At 33.3% G+C, this 26694-nt stretch overlaps 1 protein-coding gene across 2 annotated transcripts in view; it reads right to left on the bottom strand.

The window, feature by feature from the left end:
• Positions 1-26694, bottom strand: part of LOC145672965 (voltage-dependent calcium channel subunit alpha-2/delta-3-like) — a 166409-nt gene that overhangs the window by 40605 nt on the left and 99110 nt on the right. For both annotated transcript variants that reach the window (XM_081742231.1, XM_081742232.1), the window contains exons 13-18: positions 23707-23781; positions 18214-18318; positions 16897-16968; positions 12673-12814; positions 4840-4894; positions 141-271 (exon numbers count right to left, since the gene is read on the bottom strand). In XM_081742231.1, coding sequence (XP_081598357.1) covers positions 141-271; positions 4840-4894; positions 12673-12814; positions 16897-16968; positions 18214-18318; positions 23707-23781 — 580 coding nt within the window. The remainder of the gene's footprint in view (positions 1-140; positions 272-4839; positions 4895-12672; positions 12815-16896; positions 16969-18213; positions 18319-23706; positions 23782-26694) is intronic.

Below are 26694 nucleotides of genomic sequence, written 5' to 3'. Positions count from 1 at the left end.
TGACCATGCTCTTTACGTGGCTCATCTATCTCTAATGGCACAGTATAATTATTCATAGCATATTCGGGGAAGAGTACATATTGTGACATTCTATAATCTGCAAAAATTGAATGTGCAGCTGCTGAAAGATATTTACTTACATTCTACATTATCAAATAAGTACGTAGACCATTCAAAATCTGGATCCTGTGTTCTGTTTAAGAAATGTAGCAATTGTTCTTCAGGAGAATTGAAATGGAATTCATTTTCGTACATGTACTTACAGTAGATCCTGAAATGTGAGAATTAGAAAAATATATAAATGATTACACTATTACGTATTTGTTAATATTTAGAAGCAAATAACTGCCAGTGAGAATTTGTTTTTCCTTGTATTTTCAAATAGTCAATATATTATATTATTATAGAAACAATGGATAATACGAGGAATATTGCAAAAGTTCATACATTGAGATCATTCGGAGCCCTAATCAGTAAGGGGGCTGCTGTGGTTTACCTTTTTGAAATAGCGTCCTTTACAATTTATACTTCATCTTGAGCAATGCACAAGCTTCTCAAACTCATCTTGCAGACCGTTTTCTTAGAGTCAGTATAAGGTAGTGAATGTGGCAGCTTTTATCTCCTGGTTCGTGCTAAACTTCCTTCCGAGTATGTCCTACTTGAATGTAAAAAGAAATCGCAGGGTACGAGGTCTGAGCTGTATGGAGGATGGTCTACAGACTGCCCGTCTCCTCTATTTTTTCTAAAGCTTTCACAGCATGCGGTGTAACATTTTGCCTAGTATTATCCTACAGGAGAAACCATTTTTCATGAAACAGTTCTGATTTTTTTTTTAATTTGTCCCCTCAAATATTAGTACATTTGAAAAACATTAGTATAATAATATCCATGTAGTCAATGTAACAGCTTTCACTTCTAAGTTCGTGCTAAACTTGAATGTTAAAAGAAATCCCAGAAGTTGCAATGTGCGAGGTCTGGGCTGTATGGTCCAGAGGATGGTCCAGAGACTGCCCACTTGTTTTCTCCAGAGCTTTCATAGTGCCATGTTTCATTTGGCCTAGCAATATCCTACAAGAGAAACAGTTCTTCATGAAACAGTGTTATTTTTTAACTTTTATTTTTTTTAATTTTTTAATCTTATTTATTTATTTTACTTTTTTGCGAATTTCTTCGTCCAAATACATTTGAAAAACATTAGTATAATAATATCCATACACCGTTTGATTACTTGGAATTCAATGCCGTAGTACTATTCCACGGATATTATTTTTAAATCAACATTAGCGTCTTTGATGAACCAGAAACCCGCATTTTGGGGGGGAGGGAGTGTGTACTACTTCCACATGCTGTACTGTTGCTTTGATTCGGGGTCATATTGCCTGATCCATGACTCAGTGGTGATTATTGTGTTCAAGAATTGAGGATATTGTTCCATTTGTTGAAGAAATGCCTGGCAACATTAAATGCGACGAACTTTCTGTTCTTCACCCAGTGAACGTGGCTCCCACCTTGCACAAACTCGGCTCCTTAACGAGTGTACATTTACAAGTTTGTGTCATCTTGCTACAATAATATTTAGTTTAGTTGGCAATTTACAAATCGATAAACAGCAATCCTCTGTCATCAATATTTTTGCTTTCACAATCTTCTCATCTTTCACTGATGTTGATGGATACACACTTCTCACCTTATCCTGTACATTGGGTTTACCTTCCTTAAATTGCTTCTCAGTGGCGGATCTAGCCTGGGGCCGGGGGATCTAGTCCTCCCAGTTTTTTGAGTAACAAAAATAATTGAAGCTATTATTTATATATTTTTAAAGATTTATAGAGATTGATGACATACCTATTATAGTCTATGATCTGACTGTCCCCTCCAGTTTTTACCTTCTAGATCAGCCTGCCACTCGAATAGGCCAATCTGCTCATTGTTTCTTCACCGTATGCTTGTTTGATCATCTCAAACCTTTCCTGGCCACTTTTGCACAATTTCACAACAAAATTCAATAGAGATCCTTTGTCTGGTAATTAACAGAACGTTATTTTCATCCGCCATTGTAATACACACTGTAGTTCGACTTTCGTAGCGAACAAACAGTCAACAACTCCAAGATGGCTTTAGTAACATAAAAAAAAAAAAAAAAAAAACGCTACAGGTAATCTTCATGTGCGACAAGCATATATTAGCTTACCTTGAATTGGCAGTATTGCCACTCCACGAGCTTTCTGAACATTCCTCGTAGTTTTACTTAATAGTTTGAGAACTAAAGATAATTACAAGTAACAAAGACAGGCTGTTAAATAAAATGGAGTAGTACTGAAGTAAACCCCGTCGTTTACTAATCAAACAAGCACTACCATTTGTAATAAGAACAAACCAAAATTTAACGCGAAAGTATCCATATTTTCCGTTTTATTAAAAGTAGCACACATAAAAGTACCAGCTCAATATATTCAGTTGTATAAATATAAACCCATAGATACTACAACTGCAAAAGAGGAGAAGAATTGAAAGTCCGAGTATGTCAAATATCAAATCGATCGGTCTAAGGAAGTAATAGATTTGCGGAGAGAAATTCTCGGGGACATAATGATAGGAGCTGTAAAAGCTACAAAGAAACCTAGTTTTATCATTAATATAGAGTTAACATTTAATCGCCTAACATCATTCTCAGGCTACAAACCCTCGTGTAGTCCTAGCAACACGTTAGATGATGACACAAAAGAATACATGTTACTTTCTTTAAATTGGTAGAAAATTTAAGTTTGCTGAAGTTAAACTTACATTCCTGGTATGATTTTGATAACCAATCCTGTTGCTTTGAACAGTTAGATTGTAATGAGGAACTTTGGCTTCACAAATATTAATTACATTTTATTTAACTAAGTCTTTTTGCACACAAAACACTCAAATCAGCTATAAGTTTTAGAAATGTCATAGATTACTACATACATTAATTTACAACTTAGTGGTACTAAAATAAAAACAAACTATAATATTACTCTTTGCATGTTAACTTTTCTTAGTTCCACCAAGTTGTGAATTACTGTCTGTACCAATCTATATTTTAAAAGCTTATTGTTCACTTTAGTGTTTCCTGTGGAAAAAAAGGCTAAGTTAAGTAAAACGTATATATATATGCAAAGAGTAACATTATAGTTTGCTTTTATTTTAGCACCACTAAGTTATAAATTAGTGTCTGTAGCAATCTATGGCATTTCTAAAACTTATAGCTGATAAATATATATGCCTTCCATACACAGGTTTTTTACATAACTTTTGTATACACTTCTAAAATTTAAATTTGACATAGTTAGTGCATAGCTTATGAGTCTTAGATGATGAAATACTCGGAGATAAATATGGATTCAAAATTCAAAGAAAAATCGGTTTGGTAGACTGGGTAAAGAACTGAAAAAGAAATGTTTCAAACTGAACAAAATTTTTAATTTATTGTCCCTCATTATTATGCCTTAGGCTAAAGGAGAGAAGTGATTAATGAAATAATGAAAATGGATGGTTAAAAAATAATTCATGGAACGAGAGTGTAAGAGGAAACAGGAGTATCCCGAGAAAACTCACAGACATTATGTTGTTCACCACAAATTTCTTAATGTCGCACTAGAAAACTCTTATTTCTTAATGTTGGGTCATGATCTAGAGCAATGTGGTGCATCCACAGATTACATAGTAGTGGCAACAACTAATATTTAAGCAATACTGTAACGTTACTTATAACCTTAATTTTGTGCCTTTTGATCACTCTTCATGTATTTGTAACTTTTGTTTGATCACTACCTGATAGCTTACACAAATTCGTAGGTGACAAGCAAGCACAATATACCTTAAACTTGGGCTTAGTATCAACCTGACAAATATCTTTACTCTCTTATATTGATATAGTAATGAAGGAAGGAAACAGCTGATTTAAACTTATTTTTACACACCAAATCCTCTGTATGTCCAAATTCAATAACATACAAGGAGACTCCAACCAGGGATCGATCGATCGACTTGACCGAGACTCGAACCAAGGATCTCCGGCATACCGTACCGATGCGTTAACCACTATGCCACTGAGTCCGCTTCCCAGAACAGCCAAACACCCTCTCACTCCTGTAGTTGGTGCCAGGGGCATATCCAGGGTGGGCGATCGGGGCGATTCCCCCCCCCCCAGAAGAGGAAAATTTCTTATTTTATATATATAAATAAAACCCATCCCAAAGTTTGAAGCCCTTAAAAGTAGCAGTATGACAACCCACCGCCCCCCCCCAGAAGTCGATCCTGGATCCGCCCCTGGTTGGTGCTCTCCACTCAGACTACCGGTATGCCAAAGATCCCGACTTCGAATCTCGGTCCAGTCGATCACTTTTTCACTCTTTCTATGTTATCCTAACTCTCTGTTTATTCAAGCTTGACTCTTTCATTATCAATACAGAATATCCCTCACTTAAGAAATCGAGTGTGTGCCAAATTCCTCAACAGGACCCCTGACATTAGAGGTGAGCATTATAGCACAATACTACCGTACCCTCTATGAATAAAATCGTGCAAAATAGTATGCCTTTTAGTGACGGGAAATTTCAAGTGTTCAGGACAGCATAACAACTAAATACAACCCTGGGGTATCCATTAACTTAAAATAATTTGTAAAGTACAAATTAGAAATGAATTATACAAATTAGAAATGAAACATCAGCTCCATTCTCATCCTTTTCATAAATAAAACAGATTTTCAAAAATCTCATGCATTCAGGTATTAATTGAACATTTCATGCACAAAAAGGCATGTTAATTAAACGCTTCTCAGCTTGTGTTTAATTCGATGGCATATCTTACCAATCCGGATGAACTTTCCAGTTATCTCCTTTAAAGATGTCTGTAATTGGGACCCCTAAGAGCAAAGAAAGAAGCTCAGAAAGTTTTCGCTTTCTAATACATAGCAAAACATGCAAATGTATGATTTCAAAGTATGTACATTGATTTTAGAATATACTAATCATAGACCATGCTCAAGGAAATAAAGAGATATAATATCAAAACATTGAATATGAAAAATAGAGTGAAGATCTCACTTCAATAATAATAATTGCTTAAAAATATCCATATTTGATAGTTTTCTTTTTTTTTTTTTTTTTAAATATATATGTTATCGATACCTTCGATTTTCCTTTCTAATTTTTTGCGTGATCTAAAGTTTCTTATAATTGAATCTAGAAACTACATTTGAAGTTTGTTTTACAAAAATATGAACAAATATTTAAGAAGATGAAGCAACAAATACGAGATACTCAGGAATGGGATCATAAAATGACTACATTTTATTTAAGTGTTCGTTATATAAATATTTATCTGATATTTGCATAGATTTTATACAGGGTGTTGCAAAACAACACCGACAACGTTTGGGGGGTGATTATTAGCACCAAGATAAGACAAAAAGTATAGACCAAACTGGGTGCAGCAATGAATCATTTCGGAGCTATAGGCTACCGAAAACATAAAAAATTAACTTTAAAAATCCATAGCTCCAGTACTATGAAACTTCCCTAGTCGGGTCAAGACTTCACTTAGAAACTAGTATGTGCCCTATCCAAACATCCATGTTTCAGAATCCTGTGGTACTTCCGCAACAATTTTTATAGAGGTATTTAGTGAGTATTAAAATTATATGCTCGTAGCCAAACTCTCTCTATAAAAATTGTTACGTGAGTACCGCAGGATTCCGAAACATGTATTTTTGGATAGCACACATATAAGTTCCTAAGTGAAGTCTTGACCCGACTACTGAGGTCCCATAATATTGGAACTATGAACCTCTAAAGTTCATTTTTGTCTTATCTTGGTGTCAGAAACAACTTCTCAAACGTTGTCGGTGTTGTTTTGAAACACCTTGTATATACAATAATACAATTTATTGTTAGGATATATCAAGAGAAACTACGTACCAAATTTAAGTTCTAATGCATTTATAACAGAATTATATAATAAGCAAGAATATTAATTACACTTATAACAGTTTGAAAAGTTTAAATATTTAGATTATCACAGCATTGAGCATATCAACATGCTGTACTATTCAATTTTTAAAAAATGATAACGTTTTTTCTGCCAAACATATCTTATAAACATGATAAGGTAATGAAAACTGTCATTTGTTTCAGACAAATTTCTGAAAATTTATTAGTAATTTGTAAAAGGATTACCGACTTTCAATTCTTGTAATTAAATAAAATTTTAAATTAAGCTGCTATGATGCGTAAGCAAAAAATAAATAAATAAATAAAATGTAATTAACACAAAAATTTAGAAAGTATAGCAAAACCAGTAATTTTCATTAAGTAGGAGTGCAATAACTGGGACGGGAATAGTTCAGCCAAGTTGGGCGGACTGCATGATTATGCAAAAATGAAGAGGTAAATATATAAATATACAGATCTTTCATAAGTTAATAAAAAAATCGGAGGCTTCCTAGTCGTTTTCAGAGCATAAAAGACTAGAAAAAGGAACTGTGAAACCGCATGAAATAACATTGATCTCCAAAATGATAGAACAGAATAGGATATTTTTTTATTGCCATTACGTCTGTATACAGACAATAGACAACGTCAAATGAAGATATACAATGATTTTTTTATTTTTATTTATTTACTTTTTTTTTACCTATACCAATATATGTTTATCTTCCTCAAACTCGTTAACATTATAATAGGATACAACAACCAATTTAACTTTATTTTTAAATTGAGTGATAGATAAATTTTGCTTGTGTATTGGTAACCTGTTCATGAATATTATACCATGTATTGTATATAGCCATTTTTTATTTTTGATAGTCTGCTATACGATATGTCAACTTGTTTAGCAGATCTTGTATTATATGGGTGAATATCTTGTCTAAGTACCATTTCAGACTAAAGCGATAACTATTTCATTAAATTGTTCAATCTCAATTGTTTATTGAAACATACTTTTTTTCTTAATTCAACAATTTACATCAATTTAAATTAATTCAAATTTGTTAAACGGACCACCATATTTCGTCATTTTCATAAATTTTTACGTTAAAGTTACTTTATTGCAAAGCAATTGTTTATAACGAAACGCAGTGATACAGGTGACTGTTATCTAAGTCCGTAACCTGAAGATATAAAACCTCGACTGAGATTAAGAAGGAATATGTAATTTTTGTAGAGAACACACAATTACTTATCTTTCTGTCTTATTCGTTTAATTTGATATCAAACACAAATTCGAAGAGCATAAAACAGTATTGGGTTAAGTGTAAAGATGCTCCTCCGTTTTTTTTTAAATAAAAATTGGAAAAAATTACGGAAGAAATGTCGTAAGAAATAGTGATTTGGAGCTCTTATGTGATGTTTATGTGTGTAATCTTAGAAGTAAAGTTATATTTAATACGAGAAAATATATGTAGAACTTGGTACTTCTTGCAATACGTGGAAGGTTTTGATGACTGAGGAGCAATGTTGTCGTATAAGATGTCGAAACTGTACGTTAAATATGTTATTTTTGCTTAAGTTTTTACAAAATTATACAAGAATAATGACGAGAATATATTATGAAGTGAAAACCAGTTACTATGAGAACCAGGAGAACCGGTTTAAGTTACTGTTCCAGTCTAAGTAAAGTCTTACCGGGTAATCTAACCCAGTGCTATTCAACCGGGGATACGCGAAGATGTTTCTGAGGGTACGTAATGCTGCTTCAGTGGATCTGCTGGAAATGTCTGTTGACAGTTCACTGCAAAAATGAAATTCAATAGCTTGTCAATTTCTGACATTTGTATTCATGCTCGAAAAGAAAAAAATGAAATCAAATTTTTAAGTTTTACGTCTCACGAGGAGATGGTGATGATGAGAGATAAGTGAAATGGTGGAATGAAGAAGGTGGGAGGAAACGGGAGAACCCCGAGAAAACCCACGAGCACGGTGTTTGTCCACCACAAGGTCCACACGGCACGAGCTGGGATCGAACCAGGGACCCCAAGCACCGGAGGTGAACGCTCTACCACTGAGCCACCGCGCCCCCCATGCTCGAAAAGAGTACAATAAAAATAGTGATAGTGCTATTTCACAACTTCTGTTTTCATCAACATATTTCTTTGCATTAACATCAATAAAAATCGACGCACAGAAATTTCTTGAATCCAGAATCAGCTCTGATTCTCGCACTCTCGAAGATTCGACCAAGAATCGAGGAGCTGGCGTCCCAGAAACAAGCTCAATCTTCTCATAAACGTTTAGTTTTAAAGTTAGAAATACTATTAGTTTCTGAATTTGTAGCATTGTCTTCAGTGTAGAATTATCAGGGAGGATGAGGGGAAAATTTCCATCAGTACAACTGGATGTCTCCCATATGTTTTGAAATTTCCCATGTTAATTTCTCGGATGTGTATTTTATCCCGCTGTAAATAGTCTTTTGATTGGTACAGTCCTTTTGTTGGATCTCTGCCTCAGACTCGCAGCCAGCCCAAAGATATAGGAGGGGCATAGAAGTTATGGGGGCCCGAATCAACCATATTACCTAGGTATATCATCTTATCATTATATTATATTGTGGTTCATTTGCAAGCCTACCATGAAAGTTTTAGGGGACCAGTAAAAATTTAGGGGGTCCGGCTCTTCCTTGCCTCCCGTGGACGCGGGCCTGATTTTTGCCCGTTTTTTAATCAACAGAATATGCGTCTTAAGTTTAATAAGTTAATTTCGATTTAATTTCTTTTAAACTGCTTCAGGAGTACACAATTGGATGACGAACTGTCATGGGGTGCACGAGAAAAAAAGGTTGAATAGCACTGATCTAACCTAACCTAACTTCATCAAATCAAATCAAACGTAACCTAACAATTTTTAATGTTTTAAATGCATTTTTGTCGACTAGAAACTGTAGGGGCATCTCAAAACTTAAGCCATGGTATTACTAAATACGTAGAAAAATAAGAATGGCACGAATTCTTTTTTTTTTTTTAAAAAAAAAAAAGCAGTTAAGCTTCTACGTTTATTTATTGAAATGACTGTTGTGAATAAACTCATTTGTAAATAATAGTAACTTTTATGTTAGCAATAATACAGGTATTCGTGTATAGATTATGAGAGATGCGGTTATTCTCTGTTATCAATGAATATATATGTGGTTTGTATGCTTTTCTTGTGTTAATAATAATACCACATTACAAACTTGTAGTTGATGCAATATTTTCACTTACGTTCTGTGATTATATGTTTCCAATAACCACATTTGTTATGAAAATGTCATTTAAAAATTATATCATTATTTAAACGAAAATTATAAATCAACCGTAAATCATAGTTTAATTGGAAAACCCTGTAGATGCGATGAACCTATATATTTTTCGGAATTCTCTAGGGATACCTTTCTTATCTCTGTGTTGAGTACAACACATATTAAACAGAACAATACATATCAAAAATTGAACTTAGAACAAAAACGTACAGATAATCTTGAAAGTCAGACAAATGAACACAATCATCTATATCACTACCTTGAAAAGATTAATATTTACATCACCAGATAGAACAAAGAAAAGATAGCGCACATAATTAAAAGTATCATGCAATGATAATGTATACTTACAGCTTTCACTTCGAAGGGCACTAATAATAACATTTTCCAAAAGCTGGATTATCTTCTACAACTTAACTATTTGATGTTACAAATCTACTTAATGCTATGGTTTAAGAAACCCTGAATTTCACTACCGTAGAAATAAAACCCTATAGTGTAGCTATTGTATACGTCATTATATAATTTCCACTTTCCACTATAAACTTGTTTGTTCGTTTATTTTACGCCAATTTTTTTTTTTTTTTTTTTTTTTCAAAAACTTTGTTTGCAACACACTCAGCAGATTAGCGCTCACTTTTACATTGATACTAAATAAAGAAAAAAAGTATGCTGGTTCACATTTTTACTTTATTTCTGTGTCGTAACGATGAAATGTTTTGCACATAATATTGGCATGCACTATCCTTTCCCACCATTAATCTAATATTACTTCGTGATATTTTCGTTCACTTTCTTTCATTTGTCCTAAAGTTACTACGAAGCTTTATCTGGGGCAGAATCGATGGGGAAAATTGATAAATGTAGTCCGTAAACAAAAACAAATAGCTTTTACAACATTCTAAAAGACGAAACGTTTTAGGTCATAGAACCATTATATTACGTTCCATCTTGTTTGAGATTTTGCTTAATAAATAAATTTTCAGGTCAAGTCAGCATTATAGGCAATTTACTAGCTACTTCAAATGATAATAATAATAATAATAATAATAATAATAATAATAATAATAATAATAATAATAATAATAATAATAATAATAATAATAATAATAATAATAATAAATTGGGCTCCAGTCTAAAAAGCTGCAAATGTCAGAAATGGGAACCAAAGTTCTGATCACACATCATGCACATAACAATTCGTTACGCTGGCTTGAGGTCTTTATAAGCCGTTTGAGAAAATTTGAGAAAATTATGTATATAAAAAATGAGAGTATTATTAATACGAAAGCTTAATAATGATAGCCCATTTGTGTATGATACTTCATCTTCATGTAAGATGCATGTTGCATGACTATGACTTCGGAAAATTATTTTATTGAGGGTAAAGACAATTTAACTGTATAAATGAAATACTTTATACAGCTTTTGAGCATTGTTTTCAATATCTTTGTATATTAACTAAAACATTAAAAAATAATAGTAATATATTATATTGAATGATTAATAAATTATAAGATCTATCTGAAACAAAATTCATTCTTACTATGAAATATCAAAATAAGAAATCTTAAAACACTGTCAATTCACTTTTAAAAAACCTAATATTTTACTTTCCACTACTAAGAATTTAAATAAATAGCCAACGCATCAAATTTCTGTTGTTGAGAATTTATGTAAATAGCTGGCGAATTAACTTCACTTGACTGAGAAACTATGCAATGAATTAATTTTCCATTACTATGAATTTATGTAAAATAATAGATCGAATTAAGTAATAGAAATGTTAATAGATATTGTACTAATACTGTAATTAAAAGAGAATATATATAAAATGCATTAACTTTCTTCCTCAGAATTTATATAAATAACTTATACATTAGCTTTCTGTTGTTAAACATTTATAAGAATAGCTACACAACTTTTTTTGTTGTAAAATTTATATAAATAGCTGATGCGTTAATTTTGTCGTTGCTGATAATTTATGTAATTAGCTATTTCTCTATGTAGTAAATGAGCATGAAAATCCCTGCTAATAACTTAGCTCTTGTTTCGTTATCCTGTGCAGCAATACAGTCAGAGCTTTTTATAAATGCACACTAAATAGTAAGTTTCTTACTTTGATTTGAATAGTGAAGTATTTCAAACATAAACACATAACTGACATAAAGGTTAATGAGAAAGTAAACATTGTTGCAAAATCCTTTCTTTAAATAACCGGAAAAGTTGGATAAAAAGTACAAAGTACGACAAAGTTTGTATATTTTTTTAATTTTGTTATTTTTGGGTGGTATTCTAGAACTACTATTAGATGGGCCTGGCACGCCTGCCTCGCGAATGGAATGATGGGAATCAGTGAAACAAGATGGCGGCACGTTTGCAGATTTACACCAACGTGGAGCAGTGGAGTGTCGTTAGATTTCTGTTAGCTGAACGGTTGAAACCAATCAGAATGTAATCCCCTCAAGTTCTATGCACTTACGCCAGCGCTGGACAAGCTTCTCAATTCCGCGTGAAAAAATGCCTCCCCTCCAGCCTCGTACTGTCGTGGGGGCGCGGTGGCTCAGTGGTAGAGCGTTCACCTCCGGTGCTTGGAGTCCCTGGTTCGATCCCAGCTCGCGCCGTGTGGACTTTGTGGTGGACAAACACCGTGCTCGTGGGTTTTCTCGGGGTTCTCCCTTTCCTCCCACTTTCTTCATTCCACCATTTCACTAATCTCTCATTATCACCGTCTCCTTTAGCCTAATCGGCATAACCATGGGACATTAAACTTAAAGATTTCATTTCACTTTTTTCGTACTGTCGTAAAAGCTCCCTGCACACATTCACGAGCCTTTCTTTCATTTCTGATGTCAAATGTTGTGGAACCCATCCGTTTGAATTTATTTGCCCACTCGTACACTTCTATTTCACTGAAACAACTTTCACCATATTGCACTGCCATCCAACGGTAAATTTTGATTGATTTCAACCCTTTAGCTACCAGAAATCTAATGACACTCCACTGCTCCACGTTGATGCAAATCTTGCATCATTGATTCCCAGCATCCCGTTCACGAGACAGGCGTGCCAGGCTTTTGTGATAATAGTTCTAGGACACCACCAGAAACTAACAAAGAAGCGCAAACTTTGTCAAAGTTTTGTGTTTTTTATACAACATTTCTGGTTATTTATTGGATGAATTTCTATGATAGGAATCACAAATAAATTAATCATTATTAACAAGAATTAATGTACTTATCTGTCATCGTAAAAATATATAATTCCTTCTTCTAGGACAGAATTCTTAAACCTTACTATATGAGCATTGCCACAAGTAGGTGTGATTAAGTTAGCGTATTCCAAAAACGTCAATTATAAATACAAACGTTATTAATTGTTTTAATGCTACTAACTGAGTGTACTCACCATTTATTGTAGTAAAGTTCTTGTCATCATTAACGTCTATTGAATATAATCCATATTCTTCCGGTAAGGCAATTCCCAGTGTGTAAGGTGTTCCAACAAGAGGACGATAGTAATAATGCCTTCTGCCTGTAAAAGCTCGTCTCTGTAATTCAGCAAGAAAAGAAAAACAAGATAGTTAGTCAGAATTTATGCTAGATATTTTATTTTTCTACATCTACAAATGAGTGTTCTACAATAAACCTTTTTTGCCCCACCCTCTACATCTTCTTTTATCAATAACTTTAGAAGGATATATTAGTTTCATATAGAATTTCTTGCTGTAGAAGTTATTTAAAAAGATTTAACTAAGTTAGATAAGTACTCTTTGATATTGATCTGTTAAATACTTGTTATTGAAGACATATTAAAAAGGCGATCATTACCTTCAGGTAAATTTAACCATCCAAGATAAACATAATTCTTACGTATTTCTTTATTACAGCTATCAATATATATATATATATATATATATATATATATATATATATATATATATATATATATAAATGGGTATATATACAGGGTGTTATATAAATGTGTCACATTATTTTGGAAGCAAATTCTTCACATTAAAATAAGAAACAAAAGTTCATATGGACCTGTGCTCAAAAGTGGATAGTTTTGGAGTAATAGGGTGCCGAAAACGTGAAATAAGTGAACTTGAAAAGTTCATAGCTGCACTATTATGGGACCTATCGTAGTCGGGTCTACATATTACTGAGGAACTATTCAAATATCCATCTTTCAGAATAATCATTTTTAGAGAGGCTGTTTGAGAGTACTTGATCACTGTCTACCTACCTCTCTAAAAAATTGTGTGCAAGTACTGAAGCATTCTTAAACATGGTTATTTGGATAGTTCATATCCCAGTTTCTCAGTGATATATCGTTTGTCGTTTGTCGGATATATGTATGTTCCAGACACCAAATCAATAGCATTATATTCCATTAACTTATTACCATTAGACCACTCTCTCATGAGTAATTAATTATCATAATAATAAACCATCACCACCAACAAAAACATTAAACGTAAAAAGCCAAAGATTAACATTCAACAGACGTTATTACATTTATAACTACCTCAATCACCAACACTACCAACCTTTACTTAATAAGCATGTAATCTATATACAATATTGACATAAGGAGACACAATTCTCTCTGTATAGTATCCCAAATTTATAACAAAAGCACATATCACTGAACACAATTCGAAATTAATCTCTTATTTAAGTAGTTCATCCGAATAATTACGTTGTTTTTCGAATGCTTATTCGATTGGTGAACACGTGTTCAAATAAAAGCATAACTAGTCGAGTAATATATGTTTGAACAACGAGTGAAAATTATTCGAATAAAAATATCGGTATAATTATTTGAATTTGACTGGTGTATATTGATTATAAATATTAATAGCAATGATACATGCATACTTTGAATAAAAGGTTTATTCTTTGTTCAACATAAATAAATGAAATGAAATGAAATTTTGAGTTTTACGTCCCACGGCAACATAAATAACTATTCAGACTATTCATAATAACTATTCCTAATAATATTCATATAACTATTCATAATAACTATTCAACATAAATAACAATATTATAATACCTAACCTGTGTTAGTATAAGTTACGTATACAAATATTGAAAGATAGCATAAGTTAATGTTACATTAGGCTACAGCTTAATCTAGTCTGCATATTCAATCTAATCGAATTGAATAAGATCATTTCAATTTCTAAAATAATAATAATAATAATAATAATAATAATAATAATAATAATAATAATAATAATAATAATAATAATAATAATAATAATAATAATGATAATAATAATAATAATAATAATAATAATAATAATAATAATAATAATAATTGTAAGTTTTAAATTATTATCAGTACAAATGATATTTGCAAATTCAATAGAGAATAGTTGCTTATTATAATAGTCTTGTGAAACTCCAATAGAATTCCTTTTGTTTTTTTCATATTTAGCAAAGAAGTTACTTTGAATCACAACTCAATTGTATAGCCAACTAGTTACCTGTATCCTGTGTATTTTGTTTTGACGATAGGTCAGGATTAGGATTAGGAATTATATTTCTGGGCTTTCGGCATCTATGACCATGTTACTCGTCATGTGGTGTTACTCTAATTTCTTAACAACTGGTTCTATATATATACATAGAGAGAGAGAGAGAGAGAGGGAAAGACAGAAAGATAGTAGATGAATAGGTAGGTAGATATAGATATGGAAACAAACCAATAAGGAAGACAAAAGCAAATCTTTTACTGGATACCACAAGTGACAAGTAGATATCTACACAGCATCCTAATACAAGATAGTGTGACGAAGTTAGGTGGCACTGCAATTATCTTGGAAACGAATTATCCAAGATACATGCTTGTCAAAAAGTATTGGAAAGACCTTAATCCAGCAATGGATCGACAATTCTTGATAATGGTATCCCTCACTACTACACTGATGTGATCCCAGTTCTCATTCTTGATATCTGAGCATTTGAGAATAATAAATAAACACTCATATCCTGTTCTGAGAGATCATATGTTTAACCCTGTAGTTGTAAGAATTTCTAAAAACAAAGATAGTTAAACTAAAATTTACTGTTCTTGAGAATAACTGGGTAAAATTTACTATTATGTCTGGGTATAACAAACGGTTCTGTAAACTCGAAATGTTTTAACAACCGGTTCTAACGACTAAATATAGTCAAAAAATATACTGGATACAAGTAACTTATTATACAATAATTTGGAACCACATCAATGAAAAAAAAAAGTACTTATTAATGAATACACTAACATTATGCTTCCCCAAATTAAAAGAAACTAACTGATTTTGGTCAATCATTTGAGGTGTTCAGGACAGTAAGACGAACTCAACGAAAGTTGCATGCAATCTGATCGCTTGGAAATTGCATGCAAGGTGCCTGAGAAGTAATACCAAACTGCTGTGTGGCAGTCATTTCTTGTGCTTATATGTATAGTTTATGGGGAAAAAATTGTATTTCCTATAGAAAATATAATTTTAAAATGAATGAAAGATTATTTTGACCGTTCAGAGTGCATTTTCAGGAAACAAGCCCTTGTTGAGTTCGTGTTTACTACTCTGAATACCTCATATTTAATTGAGGTTAATTCAGTGTTCGAAGTGGAAAAAAAGCAGAGGCGGTATGTTTTATTATGATTTTGACTCAACATACCTGCTATTTAAATATTGTCTTGATTACAGAAAAACCAGAGGTGGTATATGTCGTCATTACTGAAAAACCAGAGGCGGTATGGCATACCACCGCATACCATCTCACTACGACCACTGGGTTAATTTAAAGAAAGATTCTATTAATATTTATTTAACGTCAAGAAGGAAGATAAAGTCAAATATTTTTTTCTTTCCGAACAGATTATTTTTAATTCTAAAGCAGTTTTGAGGCAGGGTACTCTCGATTTAGCCTTTCTGCTCTCATTTTCCCAGGATACTTTGCAGTCGGTGACGTCACGTCGAGGTATCGCCAAGGATGTTATAAAATAGAGGATCTGCCCATACCACAAAATCGTGAAGCTATACGTATCCCATGATTGATGATTTTCTTACCTGTGAAAGGTTATTACGGATAATTTCTTCTCACTTCTATTTGTACACCCATACGTACAGCATGTAATCATTGTATAATGTATAATATAAATCTGAAACAACTACTTAAATAAAAATAAACGACAGACATACTACATGTCTACATATGAAGATCGTAATTTATTTGAGCCAACATGTATGGCGGAAACGAGAGTAGCCAATCAGACGCGCCAATGCTAGGTTGTTTATTGGCTTCATTCAGTTAATAGGATGAAGATGCATATGGGCAGATCCTCTATTTTATAACAGGCTTCGGTACCGCGAGGTATCATTCAAGAGAACAAGTGAAATACCGGTACTGCACACGCAATTACACTAGTTGGTATACTGTTTCAAGATGGACAAAAGTCTCTCCACATGACGTCATGGACAGGGAGTTAATCAGAACGCTAAAAGCGAACTGGGGCTATCTGTTATTTTATATACCTTGGTTTTGAGGTAAGTTTAGTCAATTACCGTTTTTACTATCATTAGTGTATTCTACAAACTTAATATACAGGTTAGTTGAAATATGTAGTGCATACCATATCATCATAATGGTATTTAACATCTAAAGTTTCGGCTCCACCAGCTTGATTTAACATCTCTTCTCTCAACTGAAAAAAAGATAAAATTGATGATTAATGTTAGGATTGACTTAAGTAGAAAACGTTTAGGTATTACGTAAAGTGCTTAATTTCTGAGCGTTGCAACGGATAATTCTGTACAAACAGATTGAATTATGGAAGATTATTTTTGAGGTTAGAGGACTTAGGGAATTAAAAGGACATAGTTGTATGATAACAATTATTAAAGGATGAAAAAACTGTATGTGTGCTAGAAGCAATTATATAGTTCATGGTTCACATGATTCGAAGGTATGCGTTACACAACAAAACTACATTTGAAAATATAACAAAATAAAACAAATTGCACAATTACTTAATCACAATATCTAAAGAATGGTGGTAACATGAAGAGATTGAAGTATGTAATACTTTCTTTTGTAAATAGATCTTGAATTTCTGCAACTCTAGAAAATAATTTTTAAAACTGTTTATTTATTTATTTTTTACATATCTTTACATCTTTATTTTTATTTTTGTCCATATATAGCAAAAACTGTATGTTCTTTTTAATTCGTATGTTTGTTAATAGAATCGATACTTCTAGTGTACCTTATATATGTATTTGGTCTCCTGAACTGTTACCTAAGACAAAAATGATAATAATCTAACCTCAACTGAACTGAATTCCCCAAATTACAGAAGAAAGTGCTAAGAATAATATACTTCAAATATCACAATATATTTCTCTTGAAGAGGGTTATTTCAAAGGCACAAAATCACGCTTACCAGAGAAACTATATGAAGCTATGTGTATGAATATATATGGAGCAGACAAAACAATCAAGATATTTAAATTATAGACTATACATGAAAACACAAGATTCTAATGTTCAATATATACTTATACAACCGAAACTTATAACGTCTGAATAACATTTGAATGATATTTTTCCAAGTGAGGTAATCATGAAGTACTGATACAAAGAATCGAAGAAGCATTTACGAATTCCCTCACTTGGTAGAATGTTATTCAAATATTATGGTAATTTTTAATATATTTACGTATTTTGGTTAGAACTTTTGTTTCAAAAAAAGTAATTTTCAATATCTCTGTTTCTTTGTAAAAGCAACCTCCTAATTTTCAACATAAATTTAAATTTAAAAACAAAAAAATGAAAAATGCTCTTCACTGAATTCTTTGAATATTCTCTTCTACCCGATCACCATTTCTTTGATAAACACCATTTTGTAATTATATGAAAAAGAAAATAACTTACTCTTTAAAGCCATTACCTTTAAAAGTGTATCATTTAAGTCTCGTGGTCCTGCACCATCATCAACTAGTTCTACTTCGGTCAGATCAATACTGTTGAAATTGGGTTTCAGTGTACCTTCAAACTGGAAAATAACAGAAATAATATTAACAATGTTTTATTCTGTATTTTGTTAAGGGGGCAGACTACTAAATATTTTTCAAAAGCTAACAATTTTTCTTTTGCTTGTTTTTCGTAAGTGAAAAGAGATAATGAAAGGTAACTTACCACAATAATAGATAATGTTATTCTACACCTGAAAATACGAATCGGAAGAATAATCAGTGTTGCCATCCATAGAAATGACAGTGTGACCAAAATTGAATTACCCAAAAATCTTGGTTAAGTCAGAGACTAGAAAAATAAACTCAACGGTAATTGATGACTTATAATAATATCTGTGTTCCTTGTTAACTACTTTTTAAATTTTATTTATATTTATTTTCTAATAACTTATTTATTTTGTAAAAACTTATGTGAGTTATTACAAAATAAATATAATTATTATTTAAAAAGTAGTTAACAAGGAACACAGATATCATGATAAGTCATCAATTACCGTTGAGTTTATTTTTCTAGTCTCTGACTTAACCAAGATTTTTTTGGGTAATTCAAATTTTGGCCACACTGTACTTTCTATGGATGGTAACACTGGTTATTCTTCCGATTCGTATTTTCAGGTGTAGAGTAACATTATCTATTATTGTGGTAAGTTACCTTTCATTATCTTTTCACTTACTAAAAACAGGCAAAAGAAAAATTGTTAGCTTTTGAAAAATATTTAGTAATCTGCTCCCTTAAAAGAAGTTTCATTTTGTATTTATATCAAGTTACTCATATATCAACGACAGATATAATTTTCAATTGAATTGACATAAAACACAAATTGGATACAATATTCTTGAAAACAATACAATATATATTAATCATTAAATGCCTGCTAGACATAAGAATATTTTAAATAAGAGGATGATTCATTTTTAAAAAAAAGTTACCAATATATCCTCCTGTGAAAACTAAATATTCTCTAAACGTAGGCCGAAGTTCGCTCTCAAGCATGAATCTGACAACTGTCTTCCTTTTTCAGATTTACTGATTACCCGATCAAACAATAAATTTGTAACAAAATTATATAGAAAACCCACTCTATCCACCACTGTTGTACAAGGCCAATATTTGGAAAAATTTCTTTTGTACGGCATTATTAATTTGTGGTTGTCCAAGTGATTTCAATGATGAAATACAGTTTTTATATGAAATAAGACAAAAGAACTGTTATAAGTTGCGTACCTTACAAAAATGGTTTAATCAGACACGTAGATCAATGCAAACCCCTGAAAAAGTAATTCCAAAAGAAGCAAAAACTTGGGTAGGAATTCCTTACTTTCCAGAATTATCGACAAAAATTCAATGTATTCTTTGCCAAGCATAATATATCTACTTCCAGTATTGCCTCGAAAAGGTTAGAAAAGCATCTCACTGGCTTTAAAAGTTATTTTGTTGATCCACTAAATAAGTCAGATATTTATCGTGCTCAGTCTGAATGTGACTTTTCATATACAATACGTCCTTATGTCTTATACTTTTTCAAAATATTTTCCACCACACATTACACATTTTTCCATTCTTCGAAACCAGTCGTCGAAGAAACTCTGCCATCTTTCGGCAGAGATCTGTGCACGCTCATCGTCCCAAGCCTTTAGTAGGGCGTTGTAGAACGCCTTTCTTTCAATCTGGTCTTCACATGGGAGAACAACGCGAGGTCACAGAGAACGAGATCTCGACTGTACGGAGAGTGTTCTAACAGTTTTAGTCCAGTGCTGGCCAAATACTCTGAGCAAACTTTTGTACGATACGGGAGCGTTTTTGTGGTGAAGAAACATGTGTCCATTCTTGAGTTTGGGCGCAACTGTTTGAGAGCTGTAAGAATTTAGGCAAACATTCTTCGGTATACCACTTTCCTGTGACTGTCTTCTGTGTTTCTAAGACAACTCGCTCGACAATTCCTCGCACACTAAAATATACCGCCGCCAATCTCTTCTTCACTGATGTGGACTTTCGAACAGTCACTGGGGTCTCCTCATCTTCGAACACCCTCACTTTGTTTTGAGCCTTGGTCAGTACGTCATAGTAATAGAGCCAAGTTTCATCACCTGTCACTATACTTTCCACAGAGGAAGATTTTCCATTTCTAAATATTTTCAACATTTTACGGAACCATGAAACACATGTGCCATGTGCTCGTCGCTCAAGTCATGTGGCACCCAAAGGATACAACGCTTTCTAACTCGAAGGTGATCGCGGAGAACAGCACGAATTGCTGCTGCATTAATGCCCAAGCATACCTCTATGTGATGGTATGTAACCCGTCTATCTGTCTTAAGCATTTTCATTACTGCAGCAATGTTTTGTTCAGTCACAGATGAAGATGGTCGACCTGACCTTAGAGCGTCCTCGAGGCTGAAATTTCCTTTAAAACTCTCGGCATCCCCTAAATATCGTTTATGATAAGGACAATCCTCTCCAAGCACAGGAGTTATTTCCTCTAAACACTGATCAACATTTAAACCACGTGCAAAATTGTAGCGCAAAATTACCCAGGAGTTTTTGATCACGAGGACATCTCCACTTCTTTTCACTAACACAGCTGAAAATCAACTGATACGGAAAGAATGACTAAAGCTTCTACAGTGCAAGTTTGGGCATGTCTAAACACGCGCTAAGTTGCAAACTCGTGTGATGATCCGTTTCGTTCTATTGCAAAACTTTCCTAGTGCCCTTCGTATAGGTCAAACCAAACGCATTATTAACATCCGAATTAAAGAACGCATTACACAGTCGAAAACGTCACGAGAAGAGTCGAGAACGTCATGTCGGGATAGTCACTTCACCTGAAACAACACACACATAATATAAAACAGGTTAATGTAATAGGTTCCGAAAAAAACGAAACAATAACGGGAGATTAAAGAATCATTCTTTATTCATAAATATAAATCAGCTTTAAATCTGGATTCTGGTAACATTGATAAAATCTGGTTACCTATCTTTGATGTGTACTTTTGATCTGGCAACAAAGACGTATCATAAACATCGCTCTTCTTCTAACTCAACTCTTTCTTCCTTTCTTCCACTTTGCTCTACTCGTCATTTCAGTACCCATCTCTTGTGTTATTTGGTGGTATGTATTACTTTTAAGTTACCATATTTCTTTCATTCATTTTTATCCTTGTTATCTTACTACTGAAGACGGAATTAGTTTGTTCTGATACTTTTGGAGAGTATTTAGTTTTCCCCACGGGACAATATATTGGAAAGTAACCAATCTTATATTTAATAACATTATTTTACTTGTGAACTTCGGGAAAGACAAATTTAAAAGTGCTGCTACTTCTACCACTTCTACCTTCATAGTAAAGTCATTTTAAGATTTTCGAATTCGAATCAGAAGTTATAATTTGAACATGTTTAACTTGGAAACACTTTGAATAAAATAGAAATATTTACTTCGTTGCCTAGGAGCATGCAATATGAATTAAAAGTATCATTTCGTCGCGTGAGAACCAGAGGAACGCAACTCCAAAAAAATGTGGTTTTCGTTTAATAAATGCAATAAAAATAAGCACAATTGGAAACACTGAATACTTAACAATCAATTTTATGAAACAGTACCCACTTAGATTACAATAATTGCTGCAAGCCAGTTTAAGAATCTCCATGGCCACTTCTCTTCCTACATCTAGTAATAAGCACTATCGTATCCTATCCTCGTTATCAAGGCTGTCAATTTTTAGACGAAATATTGAAAAAATTACATATATAATGTTAATTTAATCTCAGAGATAGTTATGAGAATCATTATAATTCTGTTTTTTTCTTTTTTTAATTATAATCTATTTGAAGAAATTTACTTTGAATTCTTTCAGCTTGTCTTTGGTATGTTTATTTGATTAAATCATGTCACCATATTCCAAATTCATAATAAATGTAGTATTTTAAGTTTTCGTTTGACATGTTGGTTCAAAATATGCAATAATCTGACGTAGAGCCATTAGAAAAAAAATCTTTATATTGGGTTGGCAACACTGTTTGTTGGATGTTTATTATTTAATACGTGCAAAATGTCCCCTTTCTTATAGTTACTTCATGCAAGTTTCGCCTTTTTCCTTCTTTTGTTTTCATACAGTATATATTTGGCGTTATTTTATCTGAATTTGAAGTTTTCTTTTTGTGACTTAAAATTGACAATATAATTCTAACTTTGAAGACATTTAAAAATATTAGTTTTGCTATGAGGCTTAAAAATATTATTGTAAACTAAAAGCCTAATGTTTGTTCTAGACATACGTAACTCACAGTAGTAAATAGTACGCTAATTTATGGTGAAGCCAGTGGCGTATTTACGATTTTGCTTCGGGGGGGGGGACTTTGTTAACTTTCGGGGGGAGGCTTTGCCTGAAAATGTGAAACTTCTGCAAGATATTTCATATACTTTACTATAGTAAGTAAGATTTTGGGGGCTTAAGCCCGGAATCCTCTCCTAAATACGCCACTGGGTGGAGCGTATACATGTAGTGGATTAAAAGAATCATGTTGTTAAATATTATATTTACTAAATCAATCTGCAAGATCTTTGTAAGTGAGCGACAAGGTAGAGACATATAAATATACCTCTATAACGATAGTCACCTTGCTGGACTCTGCCAAGATGAAAACGAGCTGTTGCGAGACTCAAATATAACCCCGAGCTTTCTCGTGGCTAAGCGGTTAGTGTACACGCCTCTGGCGTGGAAGACCTGGGTTCGATTCCCGGTGGGAGCTCATATAGTCCGGATTCCACATTAAGCTGTAGATCCACGTCTCATATAGTGTTGCTGCTGAAAGGGGTGTTAAACTAAAAATCAATCAAATATAATCCAGTGAATGACCAAGTTTACAAATGAATGTCAGCATGATTGTATGATTGAATGGCAATATAATTATGATCAGAACATGATCTCGAATGTTCTTTGTTCTCACTTTTGAGAAAGACAAAAAGTCGACATAGTTACAAGAGAGCCCACTTCTTTATGAGAAAGAGATTCACAAACACGGAAAACTAAAATATTTCCGGATTCTGAAACTGTATTTAAAAAAGAAGAAAATTTGTTTGTGTAATCTCTGACTCAACACAAATGTTCGTCAGTTAGGAAGAAATAACACAGGATTATGGCGTAAACAACGCTGGCACTTGTGTGATTTATATCAAAGAATTATTTCAGCAATAGTGCTAAAATATTTCCCTGAGACATGCCATGATTTAGGGAATATCCGACAATATATTTCATTTTTATGTTATTAATTTTCTTCTTTCGCAACAAATGTTGTTTAGCAAATATCTTTTTGAAGAAACAAACTATGCAACTATATTTAACTGTTCAACTATGTACATAGTGTATTTATTATAAGAATCAAGTAAAGGTAATATACTTACAACGGGTCTCAGATCTGGATGAATTAGTACATAACCATTATTCGTTACGATGAAAGCGTACCCATTCACTCCAAGCTGCAATATTTTAAAGTAGAATTAACATAGAATCAACTTTTTTTTAAATATATATTATATATATATATATATATATATATATATATATATATATATATATATATATATATATATATATAAATATATATATATATCGTAAGTAAATGCATATATAGTGCAGAATAGATAACATCAATTATATAAAACTTTATTTTGTCTGGGAATAGGCAAGAAGGCTTTTGTGGAAACAGTTATAAGTCTAGAATTCTTTCATTATAATGACAAAGGCTGTCTGGTACCAAGTACAGGGCAAGTCAAAATGATGGACTCGATTTCAGAAATTTATTCTGTATAATCTAATAAATATATGTTATAGTGAGAAGTGTGCTAAGAAAGATAAACTGTCAAAGTTTTCTTCAAAGATATCACAAATGTTTTATGTTAGCACCTCGCGTAACACGGCACACATCAAGCCGATAATCTATCTCCTGCAAAACCTGTAGCATAAGTGTTCTATATGAGCACCTCGCGTAACACGGCACACATCAAGTCGATAGTCTATCTCCTGCCAAACCTTTTGCAGCATAAGTGTTCTATATGAGCATCTCGCGTAACACGGCACACGTCAAGCCGATATTCTATCTCCTGCAAAACCTTTTGTAGCATAAGTGTTCTATATGAGTACCTCGCGTAACATGGCACACGTCAAGCCGATATTCTATCTCCTGCAAAACCTTTTGTAGCATAAGTGTTCTATATGAGTACCTCGCGTAACATGGCACACGTCAAGCCGATATTCTATCTCCTGCAAAACCTTTTGTAGCATAAGTGTTCTATATGAGCACCTCGCGTAACATGGCACACGTCAAGCCGATATTCTATCTCCTGCAAAACCTTTTGTAGCATAAGTGTTCTATATGAGTACCTCGCGTAACATGGCACACGTCAAGCCGATATTCTATCTCCTGCAAAACCTTTTGTAGCATAAGTGTTCTATATGAGCACCTCGCGTAACATGGCACACGTCAAGCCGATATTCTATCTCCTGCAAAACCTTTTGTAGCATAAGTGTTCTATATGAGTACCTCGCGTAACATGGCACACGTCAAGCCGATATTCTATCTCCTGCAAAACCTTTTGTAGCATAAGTGTTCTATATGAGTACCTCGCGTAACATGGCACACGTCAAGCCGATATTCTATCTCCTGCAAAACCTTTTGTAGCATAAGTGTTCTATATGAGCACCTCGCGTAACATGGCACACGTCAAGCCGATATTCTATCTCCTGCAAAACCTTTTGTAGCATAAGTGTTCTATATGAGTACCTCGCGTAACATGGCACACGTCAAGCCGATATTCTATCTCCTGCAAAACCTTCTGTAGCATAAGTGTTCTATATGAGCACCTCGCGTAACATGGCAGACATCAAGCCGATATTCTATCTCCTGCAAAATCTTCTGTAGCATAAGTGTTCTATATGAGCACCTCGCGTAACATGGCACACGTCAAGCCGATATTCTATCCCCTGCCAAACCTTCTGTAGCATAAGTGTTCTATATGAGCACCTCGCGTAACATGACAGACATCAAGCCGATATTCTATCTCCTGCCAAACCTTCTGTAGCATAAGTGTTCTATATGAGCACCTCGCGTAACATGGCAAACATCAAGCCGATATTCTATCTCCTGCCAAACCTGTTGTAGCATGTTGCGGCCAATATCAACAATTCATTTCATGCTTGCTGCTGACTCTTAGCGGTAGAAAGTGGAAACACTGCGTGGAAACTAAACTTCTAAAGCACATCTTTCGAAGCGCAATAACATATGTTTATAAAAGTTCACAGAATAAATTTCTGAAATCAGGTCACGCATAACAAGAATGACATTGGAGTGTGAACTCTACTGTCATAAAATTAGAATCCTGATGGTTAAAACAGTCAGATTGATTTGTTTACGAAATGTTATTTGAGCACTCGTAGCACTGATTTTATTTATTTATTTATTTGTAAATTTGAATGATTTTTGGTTCGTTATATATTATGTTTTCAAATATGTTAAGAGGCCTTCCACCTTATGCAGAGTCGTTTAAAGTTTGATTAGTGATATACTAAAGGCCTGGCTACTGCATGAAACATATGTTAGTCGAACTCTTTAGTATGGCACTAATCACACTTCAGAACGACTCTGCATAAGGTCCCTTAAGTCTATATCTGTGATATACTTTCCAAGGAAACGGTTATTGTCCGAGGATCGAAATAACTTATTTCGAGCTTCGCTAAGAGACTTTCTCCTCGCTTACAATTTTCTGCCGTTCGAACTCACCCATCAGGCCGCGATTCTGTCACAGAGCCCACAGTCTGTTTTGTAATCTTTCACGTACTCTTAAAATAAAAGAGCACAAAAATCACGCTATTTTCCTTGATGAGCGTGTAATCAGTGCAATGGTAAAGAAATAGTAACTAATAAATCTTTTTTTTTAAATCCAACACTAAAACACGGACATTTTGTTTTTAGTGTTGCTTTTAAGAGTACGATACAAATAAGTCTTAACATACAAACTGTCCGTACAAAATACGGACGTTTGGCAACCGATATAAAAGGGTAACTTTTTCTTTGAGAATACGTCGACAAGAATGGGGTGCGTTCTATACGCCGATACAGAGATTTTTATTATTTCTATTTCAATCAGATCTCGTGATAATTATGTGTTGTTTAGTGTCTTTTTTGCTTTCTTACGGTACACAGCAGTATTTTAGTAATAATCAGTTGAGTGACTCGGAAAATGAAGTTCGGATAAAATAGCTGTTTATCGTTTTAGTGTTTATGCTTTTTTTGGGGGGGAGGGGGGAAGGGTCGTGCATGCGCCTATAGATATTCCAGACGAACGTGCAATTCTACATTTAGTTAAGTATTTGTAACTATACATATATTCTTT

The sequence above is a fragment of the Thermobia domestica genome, chromosome 16 (assembly GCF_964235325.1).
Source record: "Thermobia domestica chromosome 16, izTheDome1.hap1.1, whole genome shotgun sequence".
NCBI lineage: Eukaryota > Metazoa > Arthropoda > Insecta > Zygentoma > Lepismatidae > Thermobia > Thermobia domestica.
Note: the sequence above shows the minus strand (reverse complement) of the source record. Positions and strands in the feature narration are given on the sequence as shown.